Below are 19,411 nucleotides of genomic sequence, written 5' to 3' on the forward strand. Positions count from 1 at the left end.
GTCACCTCTGGTATATAGACAGTGCAGAACTCTGCTGCAGCAGAGGATACTGTCCTTCAGCATGGCAGAGTGATCCACTGTCTAGGGACCAGTGCTGGACATGCTCGGAGCCCACAACCATTCGGGATCATATCCCGGCTGGGGCAAGTAGAGATGTTCTTGCTACACTTGCAGATACTGAGCTGAATGCATCTGGGCTTTCGTTTGCTTTAGTCTCACACTGAGAGCTTTCATTGTGTTGGTACGTTCTGCAGCACTAAGTTAATAATCATGCTCCATCATGGGAAGCTGACCAAAGCATTGTGGATTCTCACCCTTCAGGCGGACTTATACACTTATACAAACAACTTGAGTCCAGAAAGGGCCCAAATCAAAGGTCAACACTGTAATAGGCATAAGGCACTTGTTCTGCTTGTCTCCTTGACTAAATCAAGCCATTTATATGTGAAGTTATCAAGCCTACTTCTCACAATGCGAGTCCCGAAAAGCACAAGTTGTGCAGTAAGATTCGCAGGGAGGCTGTGTGTTGTAAGAGGGGTCTTCCCATGGGGCTGCGCTCACCTTGCAGGCTGTTCCCGTTGGCGCTGGTGCACGTCGGCGGGGGCGAGGTCTGGGGTCGCACCACGGGGGCGAAGGCGCTCTTCTGCTTGACGGCCGACACCATGTTGGCGGGGGAGAAGGAGAAGATCCCCGAGGAGCTGCTGCAGTTGGAAGGCAGGCTGGTGGAGGACGCCATCGTGGGGCTGGAGGGCACAACTGCGGGGACAGAGAAGACAGGGGCCGGCCTTTTACTTGAGTGAACAGCCACCAGCTGGGGGCTCTGTGGTGTGTGTGTGTGTGTGGGGGGTTGTTGAAACATATAAAACATCAGTAGCCAAAATGTAGGTCAAAATCAGTAGCCAAAATGGGTGAAACACCTTCCTTTATTTTCTAAAGGACTAACAATTTAGCAGGAAGTGCTATATGACTTTGATGGCTCAGGTAGTCTATAAAACGCTATATAGTGTGGATAACATTGGCCCTACAGGCACAGAAAGACACACAAAAAGAATTGGGTACAGATGTTTACAATTTAATTGTTAAAATGGGAGACAACAGGACGATGGAGGATAAAATCAAAAGTATGATGCCAACCGAGCAGAAAAAAAGTCAGCGTCCTGTTGCTGCTGCTAGTGACCCCATCCGACAAACTGACAACAGGGCGGAATTTTTACACAAGCATTGTCTTTAACTAGGAGAGGTCCAAATGAGCCCTGTCTGTTGCTCTGACAAAACCAAAGCCTTTTTTCACTTGGGGAAGAGGAATGTTACACTGAAAGCAAAGGGTGTGGCTCGTGTTTGTGTTCTCGGGTCTTCATCCCTACTCCTTTCCTGTCTGCTCTTCCGAAACCCCGTGTCTTGCATCGAACCACCCGGCAACCAGCCTAAACATACTGCAGCAGCAGACAGAGGTGTCTGCATCATTCTATACTGATAATTGTGCAATGCAACACAAAGCCCTTCTCTGTATGTATTCCCCATTCAGCATTCCCTCGATTCTACTTTGTCCCTTAATACCCTAAGAGCATTTTCTCCTTGAATGATTTTTACTATGGCTGTGGCAGTATATCAGCTGCCCTCTGATATCTTGTTCATTCTTTATTGTTGTTATTATTTCACATTTAGATTTTATTGCACTCCCCAAGCGTGAGCCGCGTAATAATGTCATAATCCATTTATGAAGGCCTAACTAATCAATTAATGAAAATTGGAACTACAAAGCCTGCCCCCGGATTGATTGAAAGTGTCTGCATGGAGTCAGCGAGCCTCTTAAAATACTTGTTAACATTGTGGAATCAAAGTGCTGAAATTGAATTGCTACTCCTGCAATTAGTTTATTGATTTAATTAAGAGTCTTTAATTTAGAGGCTGGGATTGAAGCGCCGTGTGATGTGAGTGGTCAGGAATTACTGTTGGGCATTAGTACAACGCTTTCAGTTTTTTTCAGGCGCTGGAGGGGACTTTAAAGAGACAGGCAGCGATTCCTCCTCTGTCTTGACTCAGTACCGCGGTTTGTTTTCTCCACACACCACACCAGCTTCCCTGTTTAGTCGGCGGCGTGCACAATCTGTCTTCTCACTCTGAAGTGTAAATTGTTTACTTGAGACTCCGGGTGTCTGTCTGAAGACTGCTGCCAGGATTTCCTCCAACAGAAGACAGCACAATCACACTCCTCATCTTCTGATTGTAATTAAACTAAACAAACACACCAGTGCCATGAGAGATTCGCGGCATCTTTTTTTTGTGTGTGTGTGTTGTGTAATGGAATCAGGAAAATAATTATAAACGAACCAAAAAAAAAAATAACCGACTAGAAATGAATGGCACATGAAAGAGATGACAGAACTGTGGAGGGTTTTTAAAGACAGTTTCCAGTTTCAAGTCAAGGGGAAGCCGAAAGGGAATTAGCACTAAAGTCTTATAACGTCTAAATCCCTGAGTGTCACGCTCCGTCTCTACTAATAATCTGGAAGAATCAAGGAATCAACTAAACATAGTGACGCACTAAACATCTCTCATTTGTCCAAGGAAACCACTGAGGAAAATATGGCCAGCAGCCATACCACTCTGCAACTCATAACTGGCAACCCACTGAAGCTCAGCAGGTGTGAGTCAGTACCTGGATAGGAGACCTCCTGGGAAAAACTAAGGTTGCTGCTGGAAGAGGTGTTAGTGGGGCCAGCAGGGGGCGCTCACTCTGCAGTCCCTGTGGGTTCTAATGCCCCAGTATGGTGACGGGGACACTATACTGTAAACAGGCACGGTCCTTCGGATGAGACGTAAAACCGAGGTCCTGACTCTCTGTGGTCATTAAAAATCCCAGGGCGTTTCTCAAAAAGAGTAGGGTGTAACCCCGGTGTCCTGGCCAAATTTCCCATTGGCCCTCACCAATCATGGCCTCCTAATAATCCCCCTCTATAAATTGGCTTCATTACTCTGTTCTCCTCCCCACTGAGAGCTGATGTGTGGTGAGCATTCTGGCGCAATATGCCTGTCGTCGCATCATCCAGTTGGGGATGCACACTGGTGGTGGTGGAGGGGAGTCCCCATTACCTGTAAAGCGCTTTGAGTGGAGTGTCCAGAAAAGCGCTATATAAGTATAAGCAATTATTAATTATTATAATTATTATTATTAAATCTTTATCTAACCATAGGTATGATTCTTGCTGTTTTCAAAACAGCCTCAGCAGATCAGTTGCACAGACTGAACTTAAGACATCAGCAGCCTAACAACCCCAAAGACTCTCCCTTAAGCGTCTGCAAAAAATGCACGCTCTCACAAGAACTAACCCCTCAGGAAACAGACCCACGTTCAGCACCGATCACTGTACACAGCTGAGTCTCCCCAAAAAAACAAAAACTGCCAAAGACTGGGGCCCTTTGAATTTTAACACCAAATGCCATGAACAGTCTTGGAATAGAAAGCCTGCAGGTTATCCACCTCCTGTTACAGCCCCTTGTGGGAGGGAGTCTGCTTCTTTTTGCTCCAACCTAAGTGGTCAATTAAACAATTAAATTAAACAATTAACCTGATTACTTTCCTCATTAGACACATCATATCAGTTCTTTATAAATCGCCTCCAAGCCTAACTAGACATATGGCAATGAATTAATTAGAACAACTATGTACAATGTAGGTGGAACAAAGACAAGAGGACAGCAGGCCATGCAGTAGATGAACCCGAGACTGAGCTTTGGCGGTGTTCCTCTCTCTGTGCGGAAATACGCCCATCCCAGCCTCCTGTGCCACATGGGTATGTCTCAGCTCAGGACCGTGTGCCCGCGCACTCCCAGAATGCCCCGTGACTCACTGGCATAGGGCGAGTTGGCGGCGGAGCCGTTGAGGAAGCTGGGGGAGCCGCCGAGATTGGACATGCCGGTGTTGGCGTAGCCGTTCATGCTGGTGGTGACGGAGCTGTAGTTGGTCTGCTGGGGCGTGGTACTGGGCACGTAACCGTGGGGCGACACACTGCTCGTGTTCCGGCTGAAGCCTGCAGAGGACAGAGAGGGGATAGATAGGTTCAGAGCACTGCTCGAAACCAGTCGTATTTGTGTTTCTCTCTCTTTCGTCACCCATCAGAGCATGAGCCCGTAATGCGGCTGCAATGAGCATCTGAAGAACACATACTGAAAGTCGCAGAGTGCACCTTCGGTGTGTAAATCCTAGTGCATGAAGGCTGAGCCAATGTGTGAGAGGCAAGATGGAGTCTCTTGACTGAAATACATTTCCCACAAAGCTTTGCGGGTCAGATATAATCCACATCTTTCTGGGAAATGTAGTTCTTTCCCCCAGAAAGCTGTGGGAAATGTAGTTGATATAAGAGTATCTCTCACACAATGGAAATACGCACACAGTGGTTCAGATTAGGATCGGCACAGTTGATGGGTGAATAATGATCTGAATCAGGGAACGCTCCGCTGGCCGAATTTACAGATACTCTACCTAGGTCTATCACTGTCACCGTGATTTTAATGTGCTCCTGTCAAATGGGTAAACTAGGAAAGGTCAGATCTGGCGGGGAATTCAGATTAAGACAACAGCCTGGCATCAATACACTGTCATTTGTGTTTCAACAGAAGACAAGAACCACACTCCGTCTCTAAGTTCTCCATAAACAAACATTTCTATTGTGTAACTCAGGAGAGGGTACAATTATGCAGCTCTGGTTTCTCGTCAGCCCTGTTAAATTATTCATTTTCAGTTTCGTGGTAGTTTTAGCCAGCTAAAATTGTAGCACTCGGTCCAAAAACAATAATGTGTCCTTGAACATGCAGTGACAATGTCTTTTACAATAGTTGATCTAATCAGATGACTACTACCCTTGTGTGTCACAGAAGGACATTCAATCACAACTGGCCACTAATCCCAAATGATACATTTGATTGGATTTTATTTTTGCTACTCAGTTAAACTTAAAGAACAAGTCCAGAGTGAATAAGCGCTCATTATCACTGCACCTAGCTGGAAGTGGAAACACAGAACTCTACTCCCTGGCTGAGCTTTTCAATCATCTGTGTCTGGCCCTGCAGGAGGTTTAGCAGACCTGAAAGTCGAAGATGAAGCAATAAAGAATCAAGAACACATAGTGAATGAAAGGAATCAGGCCAAGAACACACTCACTTATTACAGGCAAAGGCACGGATATTACCAGCAGACCCATGGAGCGGTTTTCCATAACTTCTAATATCAATGCACATCCAGGGTACAGAAAGTAGGAGCCAGGTGTTTGCGCAGGCGTTGGAATACATAATAGACAATTTTTCTGTCGGACCCCCCACCCAGCTGAGTTCCTATAACGGCTAGGAGACAATCCGAAGTGCTCATCCTGTATTAAGGTGGACGGCTTGGTAACGGGCTCATCTCGGGTGGCTCTCTCTGAGCTGGGGATGTGAAGGATTAATTGAACGCCGTCTTAAAAGCACCAGGTGAGAGACTGTGCACCGTCTCGCTGCCCGGCTTCGCAAATGAGGCGGGGGGTGGGGGGGGAAGAGACAAAAATAAGAATGAAGAAAGCCCACGTTGAAGCCTTGCAAGATGAAAGGACCACTGTGTGTGCTACAAAGCTCTTGAGCTGTCAAACAGTGGGAATTAGCACTGTGCCAATTCGCCATATGCTGTTTTGAGATGAGAAATCAGAAAAGTAGTAAAACAATTATTCAAATGCTTTAAACACTATTGCTCTCCCAGACTGCTTTCTCACAATTTAAAGGGGACAGCACCCCTGTGTTAAGTAGTGAAGATCTTCATGTTTCCGACATATGGCAGGGAAGAAGAAAGACCTGGAACACTGGGATGTATATATGAGCATCAAACGTTGACGGCTGTTGAGTCTCCCAGAATGCTGTGCTTCAGGAGGTCCTCCTGGTGGCTACAGACACTCCAGTTATTTCTGCTTCACTCAGCTTTCAGTTTTTTTTTTACTATCACTACAGCTGACTTAATATAAATCATTCATTCTAGAAGTGGGACAGATACTGTAGTAAAACAGGCAGGCCCGGTATAGGCTGACAGGCATCGAAGAGACAAGATCCTGTTGAAATCCTCCCTTCCTCTCTTACGTCTCTTGAGTTCACTCCTCATGGCAGAATCCCGAATCAGTTCTTAAACAATTCATGAACTGCCTTGCTTTTACCTCTGTGATGTGATCTTGGAAGCGGTGTGGAAGGGCTCAGTTTAACAAACACTGCAAACACATTTAAATAAACACCACTGTGATTCTTTTGGATTCGGCAGTTGCCTGGGTTTGTCCGGAGCTCCATTATTACTACTGAGGTTCATCTGGATTCCAAAAAAAAGGAGGAGGGAAACGCTATAAAAGCGAAGCAGTTGTTATTATTGCTTTAAATAGCAGGAGCCGCAGAGAGGGAGCAGGGTCTTACCAAACATATTGAGCAAAAGATCTCGGAGAGGAAAAAAAAAAACAGACAAATAGATCTTTTTCTCTCTGTGTTAATATATGTAAAAAACAAAAGTCTTCACGTGTTCCCAGGAATCATAAAGTGTAACTGTCAAAATGTATTTGTCCTTGATGTTTTATAAGCTGGAGTCAAGACCGTCAAAGAATCAGTTGCAGTTCTATCTTTGTTTTGTTTTTGGGGGGGCACCAAAAAATTCAAGAGCTGATTTTCTGGTGTGGGCAGACTTGCAAGTCATTAACAAGGACTGTACAGATTACAGATGTGTGAGCCTGGTAAAATAACAACACCGAAGAATTTGGTGAGTCAGCTGTAGAAACACCAGTCACCCCCTGGATGTGGGAGGGGAGGGGTGGCCAGCAGAGATGGGCTTGACAAAATATTTGAGGGGGGGGGGTCACCTGGGGGCACTTGTATGCTCTCCCTGCTTTTAAACGTTTTTCTCCTCCTCATTGTATCAGCTTGTTTTCTGCAGGGGTGGGGTAGGAGGTGATCCTTCTCCTATCTATTCGGCTCTCCTGGTGTGGGGGGGGGGGTCTTGGGCTGGCTTATTCTTCTTTTTCTGGAGGTGGGGGGGGGTTAGGAGGAAATCTGAGAGGCCCACATATTTTGTGGGGAGACACCTACCACCTTGGGGAGACTGGGGTGCATGTGGCTGGGTTCCCACTGTGCATCCTGTTCCAGGGGTGTCACAGCAGTGTTTAAATCGACTGCACCAGGGCAGCGCAATCTGACGACTGCAGATTCGGCAACCCGCTGGGGCTCTGAGGCCTGGGCAGTCCAAGAGTTCCGGCTGCGTGTGGTTCCCCCACGGCGGCGTCACACTTACCCTGGTTGGCGGCCTGCGAGGACTCGGACACGTTGACGGCGAGCTGTCCGGTGAAGGAGTTGACGCCCATCATGCCGGCGTGGACAGACGTGTTGCCCAGGCCGGGCAGCTGGTTGTGGTTCCGGGGCACGTTGTACAAGGCCTCTGCGATGTCTGCTGCCCGCTTCAAGATGATCTCCTGTAGCGAGACAGGGCGGTACAGACCAGTCGCACCAGCTGCTGGCCCCGGAGGGCCACGGGCCTGCAGGCCTGACAGAAACGCCAGATTCGCTGGGGTAATAAGTTCTGGGAGGAATGAACACCAGGGGGCCCTGTGGCCCTTGGGGGCCAGGGGTGAGGAACACCAGCCCTGAGGAGTTCCAGACAGCCCTGTGACCTGACAAAGCGCCTGGACTTTCACACTTTCACACTGACATGTTGGGCAGCTCATGTTAAGAATACTGCTTCCTGACTCCATGTACTGGAGATGGAAGAGTGAGGTGTCAGCAAGTGCTGCTCTCTGGTTCCCACCGGTCAGCTCGCTGCCCCTCTGCCAGTGTTTTCCCTGGCAATGTTTGACAGCTGTAGGACCTATACCTACTTCCTTCACTGCAACAACCAGGAAACTGGGAGCACAGATCCCCCCAACAGAACACTGAACACTCTGGCGCAGGATAACAAAAAGAAGAAGAGTTTTCTGTGTTGTGAGTGCTTCACAGATAATGCTAGTGACAGTTATTTCTGTTTGTACATACATATTATTTCCACTCACACGTGCACCCTTCCTTAAAACAAAAGGAGAAAGATATCACTGCAGAGGAAATTGTGGTAAAACACTGCAGATGGAAGCGGACAGAGCTGAGCTCGATCTGCTTTTAAAGCTTAAATTATTCATGGGTTCTGCATCTCTCGGCCATTATTGGCCCAGAAAAGACTTGCAGTCACTCTCAATAATGATCCACCGCTGAGAACTGGTTTGGCTGAGTTTCTCCTCTTATTCGCCCCCTGACAGGGGAGTGTCGCAGGCTCACCTGATTGTTGTGGGGCATGCCGTACAGCGCCTCAACCAGATCTGCGGCTCTTTTCAGAATCACTTCCTGGAGGCAGAAGGCAGAGACAGAGAAATCTATGAGGAAGGTTTGTTCTGTGACAGAAGCCCATTCTAATCTCATCGGTTCAGCTCCCAGAAACGGATGGGGCTCTTAGAAAAGCACATCGATTCAATTTCTTTGAAAGTTTACTCCCTGACCTTTCCAACTTCAAGAAGACTTCAAAGCAAAAAAACAAAACAAAACGACGTGCGCATCTTTTGAATTTCTTTGAACGGCACAGATGAAGACAGGAATCCAAATTCATTTTTTTTTAACAAGAAGTCTTTTTTTTCTGCTGCAGCAAATGAACTGATCCTGATTTCAATGTGCCAAAAACCTTTGCATTACATTGAAAGTGAAAGTTAAAGAGTATCATACATTGCGCTGTTTGCAGAATTATCCCCCACAAGTAGTGTTTTCAGAAGTAGTGACATGAATTTGTACAATTACATTTTTTGGCTAATGACAATAAGCACAGCCATTAGCTGCAAGACATTGTTTTGAGGCCAGCACAGTAATGACAATATGAAGAGACTATAATAAACTGAAATGAGTACAAGAACAATTTTGCTTTCACATTCTTTTTCTCATTTATGAGGAAATAAAAGGGGGACTATTCAAGCAATAAAAACATTAAAAGTAACTTCACTAAAGTACTAACACTTTGCCATACTCTGCAAGCTAATTGTTGTACAAGAGGGAACATAGCTGTTATCTTCAATTTTCACCTGGTTCCAAGTGGGAAAATAAGAACATAATTGCATTCATTTGGCTGTCATAACTTCTTCGGAAATACCTTTTTAAAAACATATTTTTGACTGGCAAGCTTTTAGTTTTTAGTTTTCCAATGCATGTTATAGATCCCTGTGTCTGAATATAAGACAATGTCAGAGAAAACATCCACCTATCTGTTATCGGAAAGTCTACAGCCTGTCCGTAAGTCGCAGGGCAGGACTATACCTGCACACACAACCCGACAATCTCCAGGTCACCTATCCAGCAAGTCTTTCGAAGGTAAGAGGTAAATGGAGCACCAGCAGAGAACCCACACAAACAAGAGAACATGCAAACTCCACACAGCTGGGTGGTAGCAATGCTACACCACTGAGCTGTACCAATAATAATTCAGATTGTGCATTTATCCTATAGATATCTCTAGATAGGTACAGAAGATTTTTTTGGCTAATTACTATAGGACCTTGTTGAAAGTAACAAAGGTATATCTACAATCTATCAACAGGATTGCAGCATTAACATTTATCTTTTATTGTTTAATATGGTACTGGAGCAATAAAAGCGGATGCCTTCAGGGCATTGAAAAGGCAACAGCCAGACATTCACACACTGTACTTTTTTCTTTAATCATTCCCCTGACTACAGTTATTTGTTTCTCCATTAGGCCCGTACAGCAACTCGTACAATGTACTCCCAGTCTCTCTCAAGGATTGAGCAAGCCAGCGCAGCCCTGCTTGATCGTGGAGTGAGATAGTCCAAGTGACGGCAGGTCTAGGATGATTGGAACAGCATGCAGTTTAAATAATACATGAGACTCCTCAGCTAGCACCCTGCACTACCCCGGCACTTTCCTTTTCAGTGTTCTGGAAAGGCATGTGTATATATAGATATATCAGTGCTATATACAGTACGAATGGGTGCTGCATGCACACATGCAATCATGTAATGTTTAACTGCAATAGAAATCAATTGTTGCATGCACCACCTAAAACGCCCCATTCTGCATTTCAAAAAGTTAATTTTAGAGGCCCTTCCAGTGCTACAGTCCCACATATGAATCACTTGCTGGTTTTTCAGGGCCGGTGCACGAAATGAAGCAGAATTAGCAACCATTCCACCCCACGAGGCAGCCGTTTTTTGCACAAGGACATCTGCATGTGCCTTTTAAGCAAGAGGGGCTGGTAAAGGAGAGCGAGAATCAGGAGACACAGAGCACACAGGATTATTCATTCACTTTTTTCCTTCTCTGTTTCTTTTTTGCAACCAGACATCCTGAACCTATAAAGCCCTTTTTAAAAGTTAATGTGCTGGGTCCGGGAAATGTGCTCGCAGTGCGACAACCAGAAAATTGCTCTCACCTCCTTGTTGTAACCCTCGCTGTGAACAAGCCCTGAAGCATGCGTGTGCGTTCAGCAGCGAACATATTGCCTTTCAATCAGCCCTGAGACCCACTGAACACACAGACAGAACATGACGAGGAGGTCAGAAAACCAATAAAGATTTTAGTGCGCTGTCCAAGGTGCTAAATTCACTCAATAATGGGAATGCTGCCACTATGTTAACCTCTCATTACTTGCGTTTTTTTTTTTCCGAGGTGGAGAAATCAAGCATTCGAAATAGTACCAACTTCATTTAACCTAAAGTGTGCGCTCGTGGTGAGGCGCGGGGTTCGGAGAGAGTAAGTGGTTTTTCTGTATGGATGAGTGGCTCCCCTGCCTTCCTGGGATCTACATTTCCTGAGTGTGTCTTCTCCGGAAGGCCCCCCATCAGAGACAAATTACCGGGAAGAGCCCATGTTTCACAGATACATTAGCCCCCAGCCTGAGCCCTAGAACTAACAAGCGTGACTTTCTCTCCTCTTTCTATACAGGACTTGTCCTATATTTGACAAAACCTGCTTGCTGCTATAAATCAGATTCAAATTTGTCAGAGGCTGGTTACATTGACACACCTCACCTAGCGATCCCTGACACTCCTGACTAATAATATCAATATTAGCAGTAACTGCCTTTACCTCCGTTTAAGCAGTTTCCTCCTGTTCTCACTGTGGGGCTGACAGATTCTAACTGTGAAGCAGAATTCAGACACGCACAGGGAGGGCCTCTGTAAAAGATCTTTGGCAGAGGAAATCCAGCAAAACTCAAGCCCAAAGAAGCCACACATTTTCTGGGCAGTGGCTTTTGTAATTCAGGTAGGAAATGACACACTGCTGCAACACAGGCACGCAATTACATCAGAATTACATAGTAACAACCAACACATTCTTGCCTTCTAATCACATAACCTAATAAATACGCAATGTCAAGGCCTGTTCAACAGGAAATACAATTTTAATTAAATAAGAATAAGGAGTTGTCCAGAAATTACAACATAACCCCATAGTTAATCACGCCTGCAATACAAATTTGAGCCAGATGCCTTATTGTCAGCAATAATTGAGTTTTTTTTTTGCCAACAATTTCTCATTAATACAAACTATTTTTCCTATCGTTAGCTTTCACTCAGGGATTCAAAATACTGGCTAATCACATTTGTTTTAAACGTATTAAACGGTCTTTCAAGGGGCCACACTGATTATCTTCTGAATCAACAAAGGTGAGGGTCGGGGGTGGGGATACTGACGATAATGCTGACAACTGATGGATGTTTCACATGACAGCAGAGGCACAGGGTTCAGACAAACACCCCCAGCTTACAGTCACCATGATACATTTCTGAATGTGTCAAGCCAACCAAAGGCAAATCACACCTTCATCATTTTCTAAGCGTGGCTACACTGTTCAGGACAGACTGCACTAGATGGGTAAGGCCTTAGTATATTGTGCCAGCTCTCTAGAGCATTCAGACTCCTGCATTTTCTCTGAAGGGTCTGGCAGTCTCCACTGTACAACACGCTCCAGTCTTTTCAGGCTTGGCTATTACTATGTGAATTATGAGAGCCGGTAATATGATATATATTCATTAGGGAAGGAGATGCTGAGAAAATATAATGTTTAGGTCACATCTGGATGAAAAGGCAACAAGCGAGGCACATTTACAAGGAAGCCAGGCTAGTAAAAACATGACAAATTTATCTCCGTGCTTGTTCATTTGCAATTTTATCATCTCCTAATGTTCTATTAGAGCCGTAATACAAGAGGGGTCAGAATCATTCATCTTACGGGAAGACAAAAATGATGATGTCATACTTCCTGCGCTGCCACCCTGACCCTTGGACTCCATCTATCGCCTGCTCTGATTTCATTAGCGCGGATAGTGCTGCCTCCGCACAAGTCGGCTCTCCGGACTGGCCGGTGCGCGCCTGCGTGCGCGGAGATCTCGGGGGCTACGCTCCCGTCAGAGTCGCTGAGCTAAACCGTTTCTCAGAAGGGTGTGCGCGTCGGATTTGGACATGTTTTCAGAACATCCGCTGCCTGACGGTATTTTCAGGGTTCCAGACGTGCGCTGGCTCTTTGATCCGAAAGTTGCAGTTTTTCGTCACGCCCTCCCCCCTCACAAACTGTGCTTTTCTTGGATGGGATCTTAGGGCTGGGTAGAGGAAACTTGCTGGTGTGTTAAATGGGCAAAGCTGTTTATATGTAATGGTAGCATAATCTGCCTTCATCGGTAACCCTTTGCAAGCGGTAGTTCATGTTTAATTCATGGCGAACAGGGGAAGTCATATGAATAGCCCACAAGTACATCGTGACTTCAGATTCATTTCCCGTTAACTCCAGAGGAAACGATGCATTACTTCAAATGTAATTATATTACAAACACAGACACACTGTGAAGCTTTTTCCCTTTATCATCTATGCAGGTTCACTGGAGGGAGATTACAAAAACAGTACTTTGCATTCTAAAGGCTCCTTCTAGGTTTTTTATGCAAAAATGCTTTCAGGGAAAACATTTTTTTTTACCATTTTTTTTTGTAGGCCTGTGCCCTTGGACACCAATTTCTTTTAGTTCTTGATTTGTTTCATGACAAACAGGATCTCCCCTAATTCAGAGATTTAGAAAACAGACCTCATAGGGGGCTTGTAGTTTCACTGCACTTGCAGACAAGTCCATGCCACAAAAGCAAAAGAAAAAACAGCCGACTGCAACTTTTTCAATTGGACATTTTGGTTATGTAGTGTGAGGCAATCAGACACTATCAAAGGATGTACTTTGTATGCGTGACAATGAAGCTCCGTTTTCTGCATGTGCAGAGTCAAATCCATTATTAAGATTTTAAAAGCCAACGCTGACGTCACAGGCCTACTGCTCTGCTTACTCATCGTGCGTAGGCGAAGCGTGAAGCACTAAAAAGGCACAGATCACTCTTGATCCTGCGTCCCAGGCCAGGTGTCAGAGACACGTGTGATGTGACATCATTTAGAACCCCTAACAAGAGCGATACCAAGCAAACACTGACGGGTCTTGGAAGATGACGTGATTTTACCTTTCCAGTAATGAGTAACATCCTGGAACGGAGAAGATGCTGGCTAACCTGATGGGTGTGCACTCTGCTCTCTCTCTAACAGAATTTCTGGGACTCCATCCAGAGAGCTAACCTCCCCTGATGCTCTATGTGTGGTCTGGCCAGTCAGAGGGCATCCCTGGCCAGTGATGTTGGAGGGGTCATAGTAAACTCTCTTGCCTGGGATGGGTTGCAAAAGCCCAGCTGCTGAGTTGTCACCTTCTACCCTGATTACCAGGGTAGAAGGTGACAACCTTACCTGATTACCATTACCCAGGTGAGGCTGCATGTTGTCACAAAAGGGTTCGTTCAGGACCCTATGCAGACGACACGATCCGGGTTAGAGTGGGGGAAAACACGGGGGAAAAGCACGCAGGAGGCGGGAATGAAGACGAGGCGTGTCCATGGTGCGTAGGTGTTCGGGGGAGGTGTGGCCGAGGCAAACAATCCAGGAAAAAGTCCAAGGGGGAATCCAAGCGGAGGCAAAAGTCCAAAACCGGAGCGGTCCATCCGAGATGAACTGCATAAAAACAGGAACCGGGTCGGAACCAGCACGGGAACGGGAACTAAAACCTTAACGGGACCAGGCGCTTCCAGGTCCTGGACTCGCCTGGTACGGAAACCAATGCAGAGCCCGGAACAGAGTAGGCGTCTGGCTTTTAAGGGGAACTGAAAAGGGGGCTGGAACAGGGAGCAGGTGCGGGAGATGAGTAAAGAACAAGGAAGGGCTGGAGCGTCCTCAAGAGGAGGGGTTTACGAACGTGACACACGTCACTTGGGGGCTGAAGTGGGTCCCCTGCTGTGTGTGAAGCTCTTCAGGATCAAATCAAATGAAAAGTGCAGAGCTATATGAAGCAAGGGCTTCTTATTCTCATTATTATTAGCAGTACTAGTCCTGTCCATCAGGAGATAAAGGCCAAACTTCAAACAATTAGCCCCAATCACATTTTGCATGGCAACAGAACATTTCTGCCATCTATTTATTCATTTCATAAGAGAGAGGAGACAAGCGCAAGTTAGGTAGGCTTACATTTAAAACCGAATCTCTTTTTCTGTCGTTGTAGTATTTATACACATATGAGTTTGAGGAGGTAGCTGCGTCAGCATGCGGGAGGCTACAAGGGAACAGGGAACGGTTTATTCCAAGCTGAAAGGAAATGAAACGTTTTGGGCTGTGCGGCCTTCTTCAGGTGTGTCCGCAGTTCTTGCCATCCCTTCCCCCGAAGAACTGCGGACACACCTGAAGAGCTGCAGACACACCTGAAGACGTCTCCACAGCCAAAACCTTGTCCCTTCCTTTCCTCTCAGCTTGGAATAAACTGTTACCTGTTCCTATATGTCACGGCGCAGCAGCCCAGATGAAAGCTGGACCCTATGCGGTAATTGATACAACCTGAAGCACAGGTTTCCCGAGAGCCAGGTGTACTCGACCGATACGCAGTATTCGAAGTCGTAGCCATAGCAAGCGCAGGTTGATAACCCAGAGGTCCAGGAAACAGACGGCACACAGGAGAAAACAGGAAGGTTAGGAGCTCCAGTGGGATACCCTATACTGGGCACTGAGAGGATGGGAAAGAGCCCTTAAGTGTGCTGTTGCAGTGGTGACCCGACTGGATGATTAACTAACGAGTCTGCGTTTGTGGGAGTTTTGTGCCTGATTACCCCTGGCCGTGACACTAGACACGTGCATTTTGTACGCCCCAGAAGGAATCAGGAGCTCTCGAACGCCGCGGTTAGCCGGAGCAGACCTCGCCGCGCTCACATGTCTGGGGCTCGCCCGCGGTCTGCCCTGACCCAGGTGACGCCGTTGCCAGTCGGCGCTACAGCAGGCAGCCCTGAGCGCGGGGCACAGATGAGCACGCCGGGCGCCAGGCCGCGGCCAGGTTAGAGACGGCGGCGGCTGAGATCCCCGGGCAGCAGCTGGTCCCCAGGGGGGCCCAGCGAAGGGCAGGGAGGGAGGGCGGGCAGGGCAGAGAGGCCTGTTGGCAGGGCGCGCTGGCACTGCGAGAGAGAGAGAGCTGAACCGCGCGCACACAGCCCCCGGCTGCCTCTTAAAGGGACAGCTCACCTCGACACGCGCCCATTTCCCGTGCCAATCTACCGAAGGAGCTGGAGGCACCGATTTCGCTTCTCTCTGACTGGTGCACCGCTGTTAAGGATGTGAAGGCTTCCGGTGTGATGGGAGATGAACTGAGATGTTGCAGTGAGGTGATAAGTGTAATTCTAGGGAAAATCACCTAAAAAACAAATTATCGGCACAACTGAGGAACCCCACATTAGAAACAATGACGTGTATAGCCGGTGATCTCAGGGAACAAAATGGTGGTTTTTCTGTCAAACGTGTTTGAAAGCTAAAAAGGCATAACTATCACCACCCTTCAAAAACTGACAACCGCATGAAGGACAAGATAAGAAACTAGGTTTTGCACAGACCACTGACAAGATCAGTAAATTAATCAGGATGGCATTTCGGTGGGATCAAGTATTGGGCATTAAACCTTTTCTTTAAAACAAATGAAGGATTTGGGAGACACTTCAATTCCCCTGTCCAATTAATTTCGCTTGATTTGTTCAAAACCCAAGGTTTGTATGGGGCAGGAACAGGGTGCCAGTCTGAGTCCCTGTGAGTGGGTGTTGGTGTGAGTTTGCACGTGATGGGCCAGTCACGGGCGTCTCGCCAGGCGGTAGGGCGCCTTGACCTTTCTGGGGAGTGGGTCTCCAGTCAGGTGGCCCCCCATGGCGAGGAAGGGATCGCATTCCGTGTGGGGTCCCACCCCTGAACCACTGCCTGCTTATCAGGGAGGCCTCTCATGACTGAACACACAGCCCCGCACCCCCCCAACCGACAGGCTGCCGATCATAACAATCAGTCAGCCTGCTCTTTCACTAATGTCCTCTCGCTGCATAATTCATAAATCATCCCACTGACTCAAAGGTTATTCTGTGCAAGTCAATATCGCCAAGCCCGCGTTTCTCTCGGCAGACACTAGGTGGGTGGGGGTGGCGTGGTGTATGTGTGTGTGTATGGGGGGGGGGAGGATTTGATTGAACAAACGGCACAAACTGCGAGTCCCTGCGTGTGGCATTCTATCACAAAGTTTTACCCTGGTTCCCAAAAAAAAAGAAAACATTGAAAAAAAAACAACCTCCCAGGCCTTGTGTAATACATTCATCTTACTTGACCGTATTGGATTCCTCCTATTGAGCTGTTGTGTAAGAGCCTGAGAGGAATTTAACACTTTCTGTCTGAGATCCTGTCAATTCTCTCCTGACCACTGTGAAAAAACAACCGGCCATCACATTCAAGAGATTTAAGAGTGGTCTAGCTGAATACAGGGGCAGAGAAAAATCACCAGGTCTCCCAGTCAGTGAAATGAATATTAAATAATATCAAAACAGGAATACACTTCTTGAATAGAGTAGCTAAATAGCACAAGATTATACTGAATGAATACTAGAGACTAAGGAGAGTCCATGTGTCATCTGTATATAAAGCAGGAGCACTCAGCCCTGGTCCTGATGGGTCTTTAGGTCTCGACTAGGTCACAGAAGGAGCTAACACTCTGGTAAGGGCTTGAGGAGAGCTGGAGAAACCAGCTGAGTTGCAGCTTGGATACTGAACTGGTGACCACTGGCCCATATTAGAAGCTGTCTCTTCTGCTTCTTTCACTTAAGGAGCAGTTCCTCAGTAATAAAACAGCCCTCTTTGTAGGAGACGTTTACATCACTTTCTGCTGCTCTCTCCCCAGATTAAAAGACACAGAGACACAAAACGACTGTGTTAACTTTACCGGATCTTCTTTCCACGTTGAAAGAATCTTTACGCCGATCTAAAAACTGCTCCGAGACCTTTCACTTCTGCAACGTTGCCCATTTCCCATCAAAAACAGGCTCTTGTGACTTCTCTCCCCCGGGAGTTCCCGGTATTTACCCTGGGCCCACGGATGTAGAGCTCTTGATCATCGTTGTGTGTGTGCATGTGTGTGTGTGTGTGTGGCTCAGGTGGGTGTCAAATGGTACAGAAAATGTGGACAAAATTATGAAGAAATGAAGCAGGCAAAAATAATAACTGCCGCAGCGAGGAAAACAGGCCCCCAGATTGTCCGTGTTGAACGGTAGCCAAGCATATCAAGCTAAGCCATTCACTGGCTGTCCTGTGAGTGTTCACTGAACAATTAAAGGTTCTGCTCAGAAATAATCTGTTCACATATCCAGGCCTGTATATCAGCTAGATCATATGTGTGTCAGGCTAGATATATATATAAAATGCCTATACTGCTGAAAGCATGGAGTTGAGACCCTGCTTTTAGCACTGCTTTCTGTTTTTAGAAACAGCTCCTGTACCTATCTACTTGGTAGAAGTATAACAATGCTGGTGATTAAAGGAATGGTAAAGGGCAGACTTAGCCTTCTTGTACACTACTTCTCTAAAGCAGAGCTAAAAAGCTGCAGCTCCCGGAGTTTTGTTCGCCCTTCCCTGACAAGCCTTCAAGAGCCAGCCTGCAGCCATCTCTCACCTGTCTGTGATTGACTCCAGCAGTAGAAAGAAGTGCCCTCAACAAACTGTTATTACCTCAATAAAAAGGAAAATCAATAGCCCGGGAATGAGCAGCCAGGCTGGCCATGAGATGCTGTTAATATCACCAAGGATCGGTGCACAGGGCTGGGAGGGGGAGAAAGGAGAGGCTTAAAGCCATCTGCTGACAGACCTGAACGCCGCTGACAAGAGGAGGCTTAATTGATGCATATTGTTTGTTCTACTGAGCGGAAAAAAGATGATCAGTCTGTGTTCGGAGGGACCCCGCTGATTTTTTTTCCCCCTTCCTTTCCTCTTTCCCCCCCACAGTGACTCAATTACTGTTCCGTAAGCAATAATAAAGTCCAAGGAGTGGAGGGTTCGATCGGCTGACCTGAGAGAAGGCGGATTTGGACAGCTGACTTTACCATGATGGATCACCCGGCTCGCTCTCTCGACAAAGGGTGCCAAGTTACTTCCCGCTGGGAGGAGGCAAGTCAGAAACACAGACCCCTCTTTTAACCCCTTGAGGGCGGCGCTCAGCGATCTTCAAAATAAAAATGGCGGATTCTAGCCTCCACCTTAGCCGGATGAACTCAAAAGAGTGGGCGGTACTGTTCTAAACAAAAACCGAACAAACAGACAGATCTCTGTGGTTTTTTCACGTTCTGTAGGTCCCTCAGCTCACGCACGGGCTACACAGGGAAAAGTCTCCTGGGACAGAGCCGCGCTGTATTTTTAGACTTTATTTTCATCCGTTCCAGATCCAATGCCATCGACGGCGCTCGCTCTTCTGAGAGATCAGAAGCTGGGCTACAGTTTGCCAGGTGTCACAGTGGCAAGGATAGATCGCACAAACCCGGAGACACACAACCCCCATCCTGCAGCCTCGAGCACACACACACACACACAACCACGTTTCCACTGGGACTGCGTCTGTAATGAGCCTCTGAAACACCTGGAAGACTCAAACTCCCTGTAGAAACGGAAGGCTGTTGAAGAGTTTTTTTTTTGTCTTGTTTTCAGCTTGCAGTTGTTTCAAGTTGTTCACGCAGTTGGACACTTTATTTACTGTTTGGAGCAGTGGGGCTGCTGACAGTTGGTTGCATCTCGTTTCTATCCCCGGGGGATGGGGCCTGTTTTTCAGTGTTCAGGTTTGAACACTGAACATTTCTTTGTTTCTTAACGTCCAGCAGGCATTTCAGAGAGTCAGGGAAGAGTTCAATGTACCACAATCAGCGCCAAAGACGTACCCACACAATTTGATCAATAATAGCAAAACGCACTTTACAGCAGGAGAAATGATTCACCTATCTGGTGTCCTGGCAGGAGGTGTCCAGGTAGGAGCCATGTCAATGGAACAG

At 46.8% G+C, this 19,411-nt stretch overlaps 1 protein-coding gene across 3 annotated transcripts in view; it reads right to left on the bottom strand.

The window, feature by feature from the left end:
• The window catches only part of ebf1a (EBF transcription factor 1a), a 194,491-nt gene that overhangs the window by 12,138 nt on the left and 162,942 nt on the right, over positions 1-19,411 (bottom strand). For all 3 annotated transcript variants that reach the window (XM_088604121.1, XM_088604122.1, XM_088604120.1), the window contains exons 12-15: positions 8,296-8,361; positions 7,286-7,463; positions 3,852-4,031; positions 562-756 (exon numbers count right to left, since the gene is read on the bottom strand). In XM_088604121.1, the coding sequence (XP_088460247.1) occupies positions 562-756; positions 3,852-4,031; positions 7,286-7,463; positions 8,296-8,361 (619 nt within the window). The remainder of the gene's footprint in view (positions 1-561; positions 757-3,851; positions 4,032-7,285; positions 7,464-8,295; positions 8,362-19,411) is intronic.

Source organism: Lepisosteus platostomus, chromosome 13 (genome assembly GCF_059453375.1).
Source record: "Lepisosteus platostomus isolate fLepPlt1 chromosome 13, fLepPlt1.hap1, whole genome shotgun sequence".
Taxonomy (NCBI): Eukaryota; Metazoa; Chordata; class Actinopteri; order Semionotiformes; family Lepisosteidae; genus Lepisosteus; species Lepisosteus platostomus.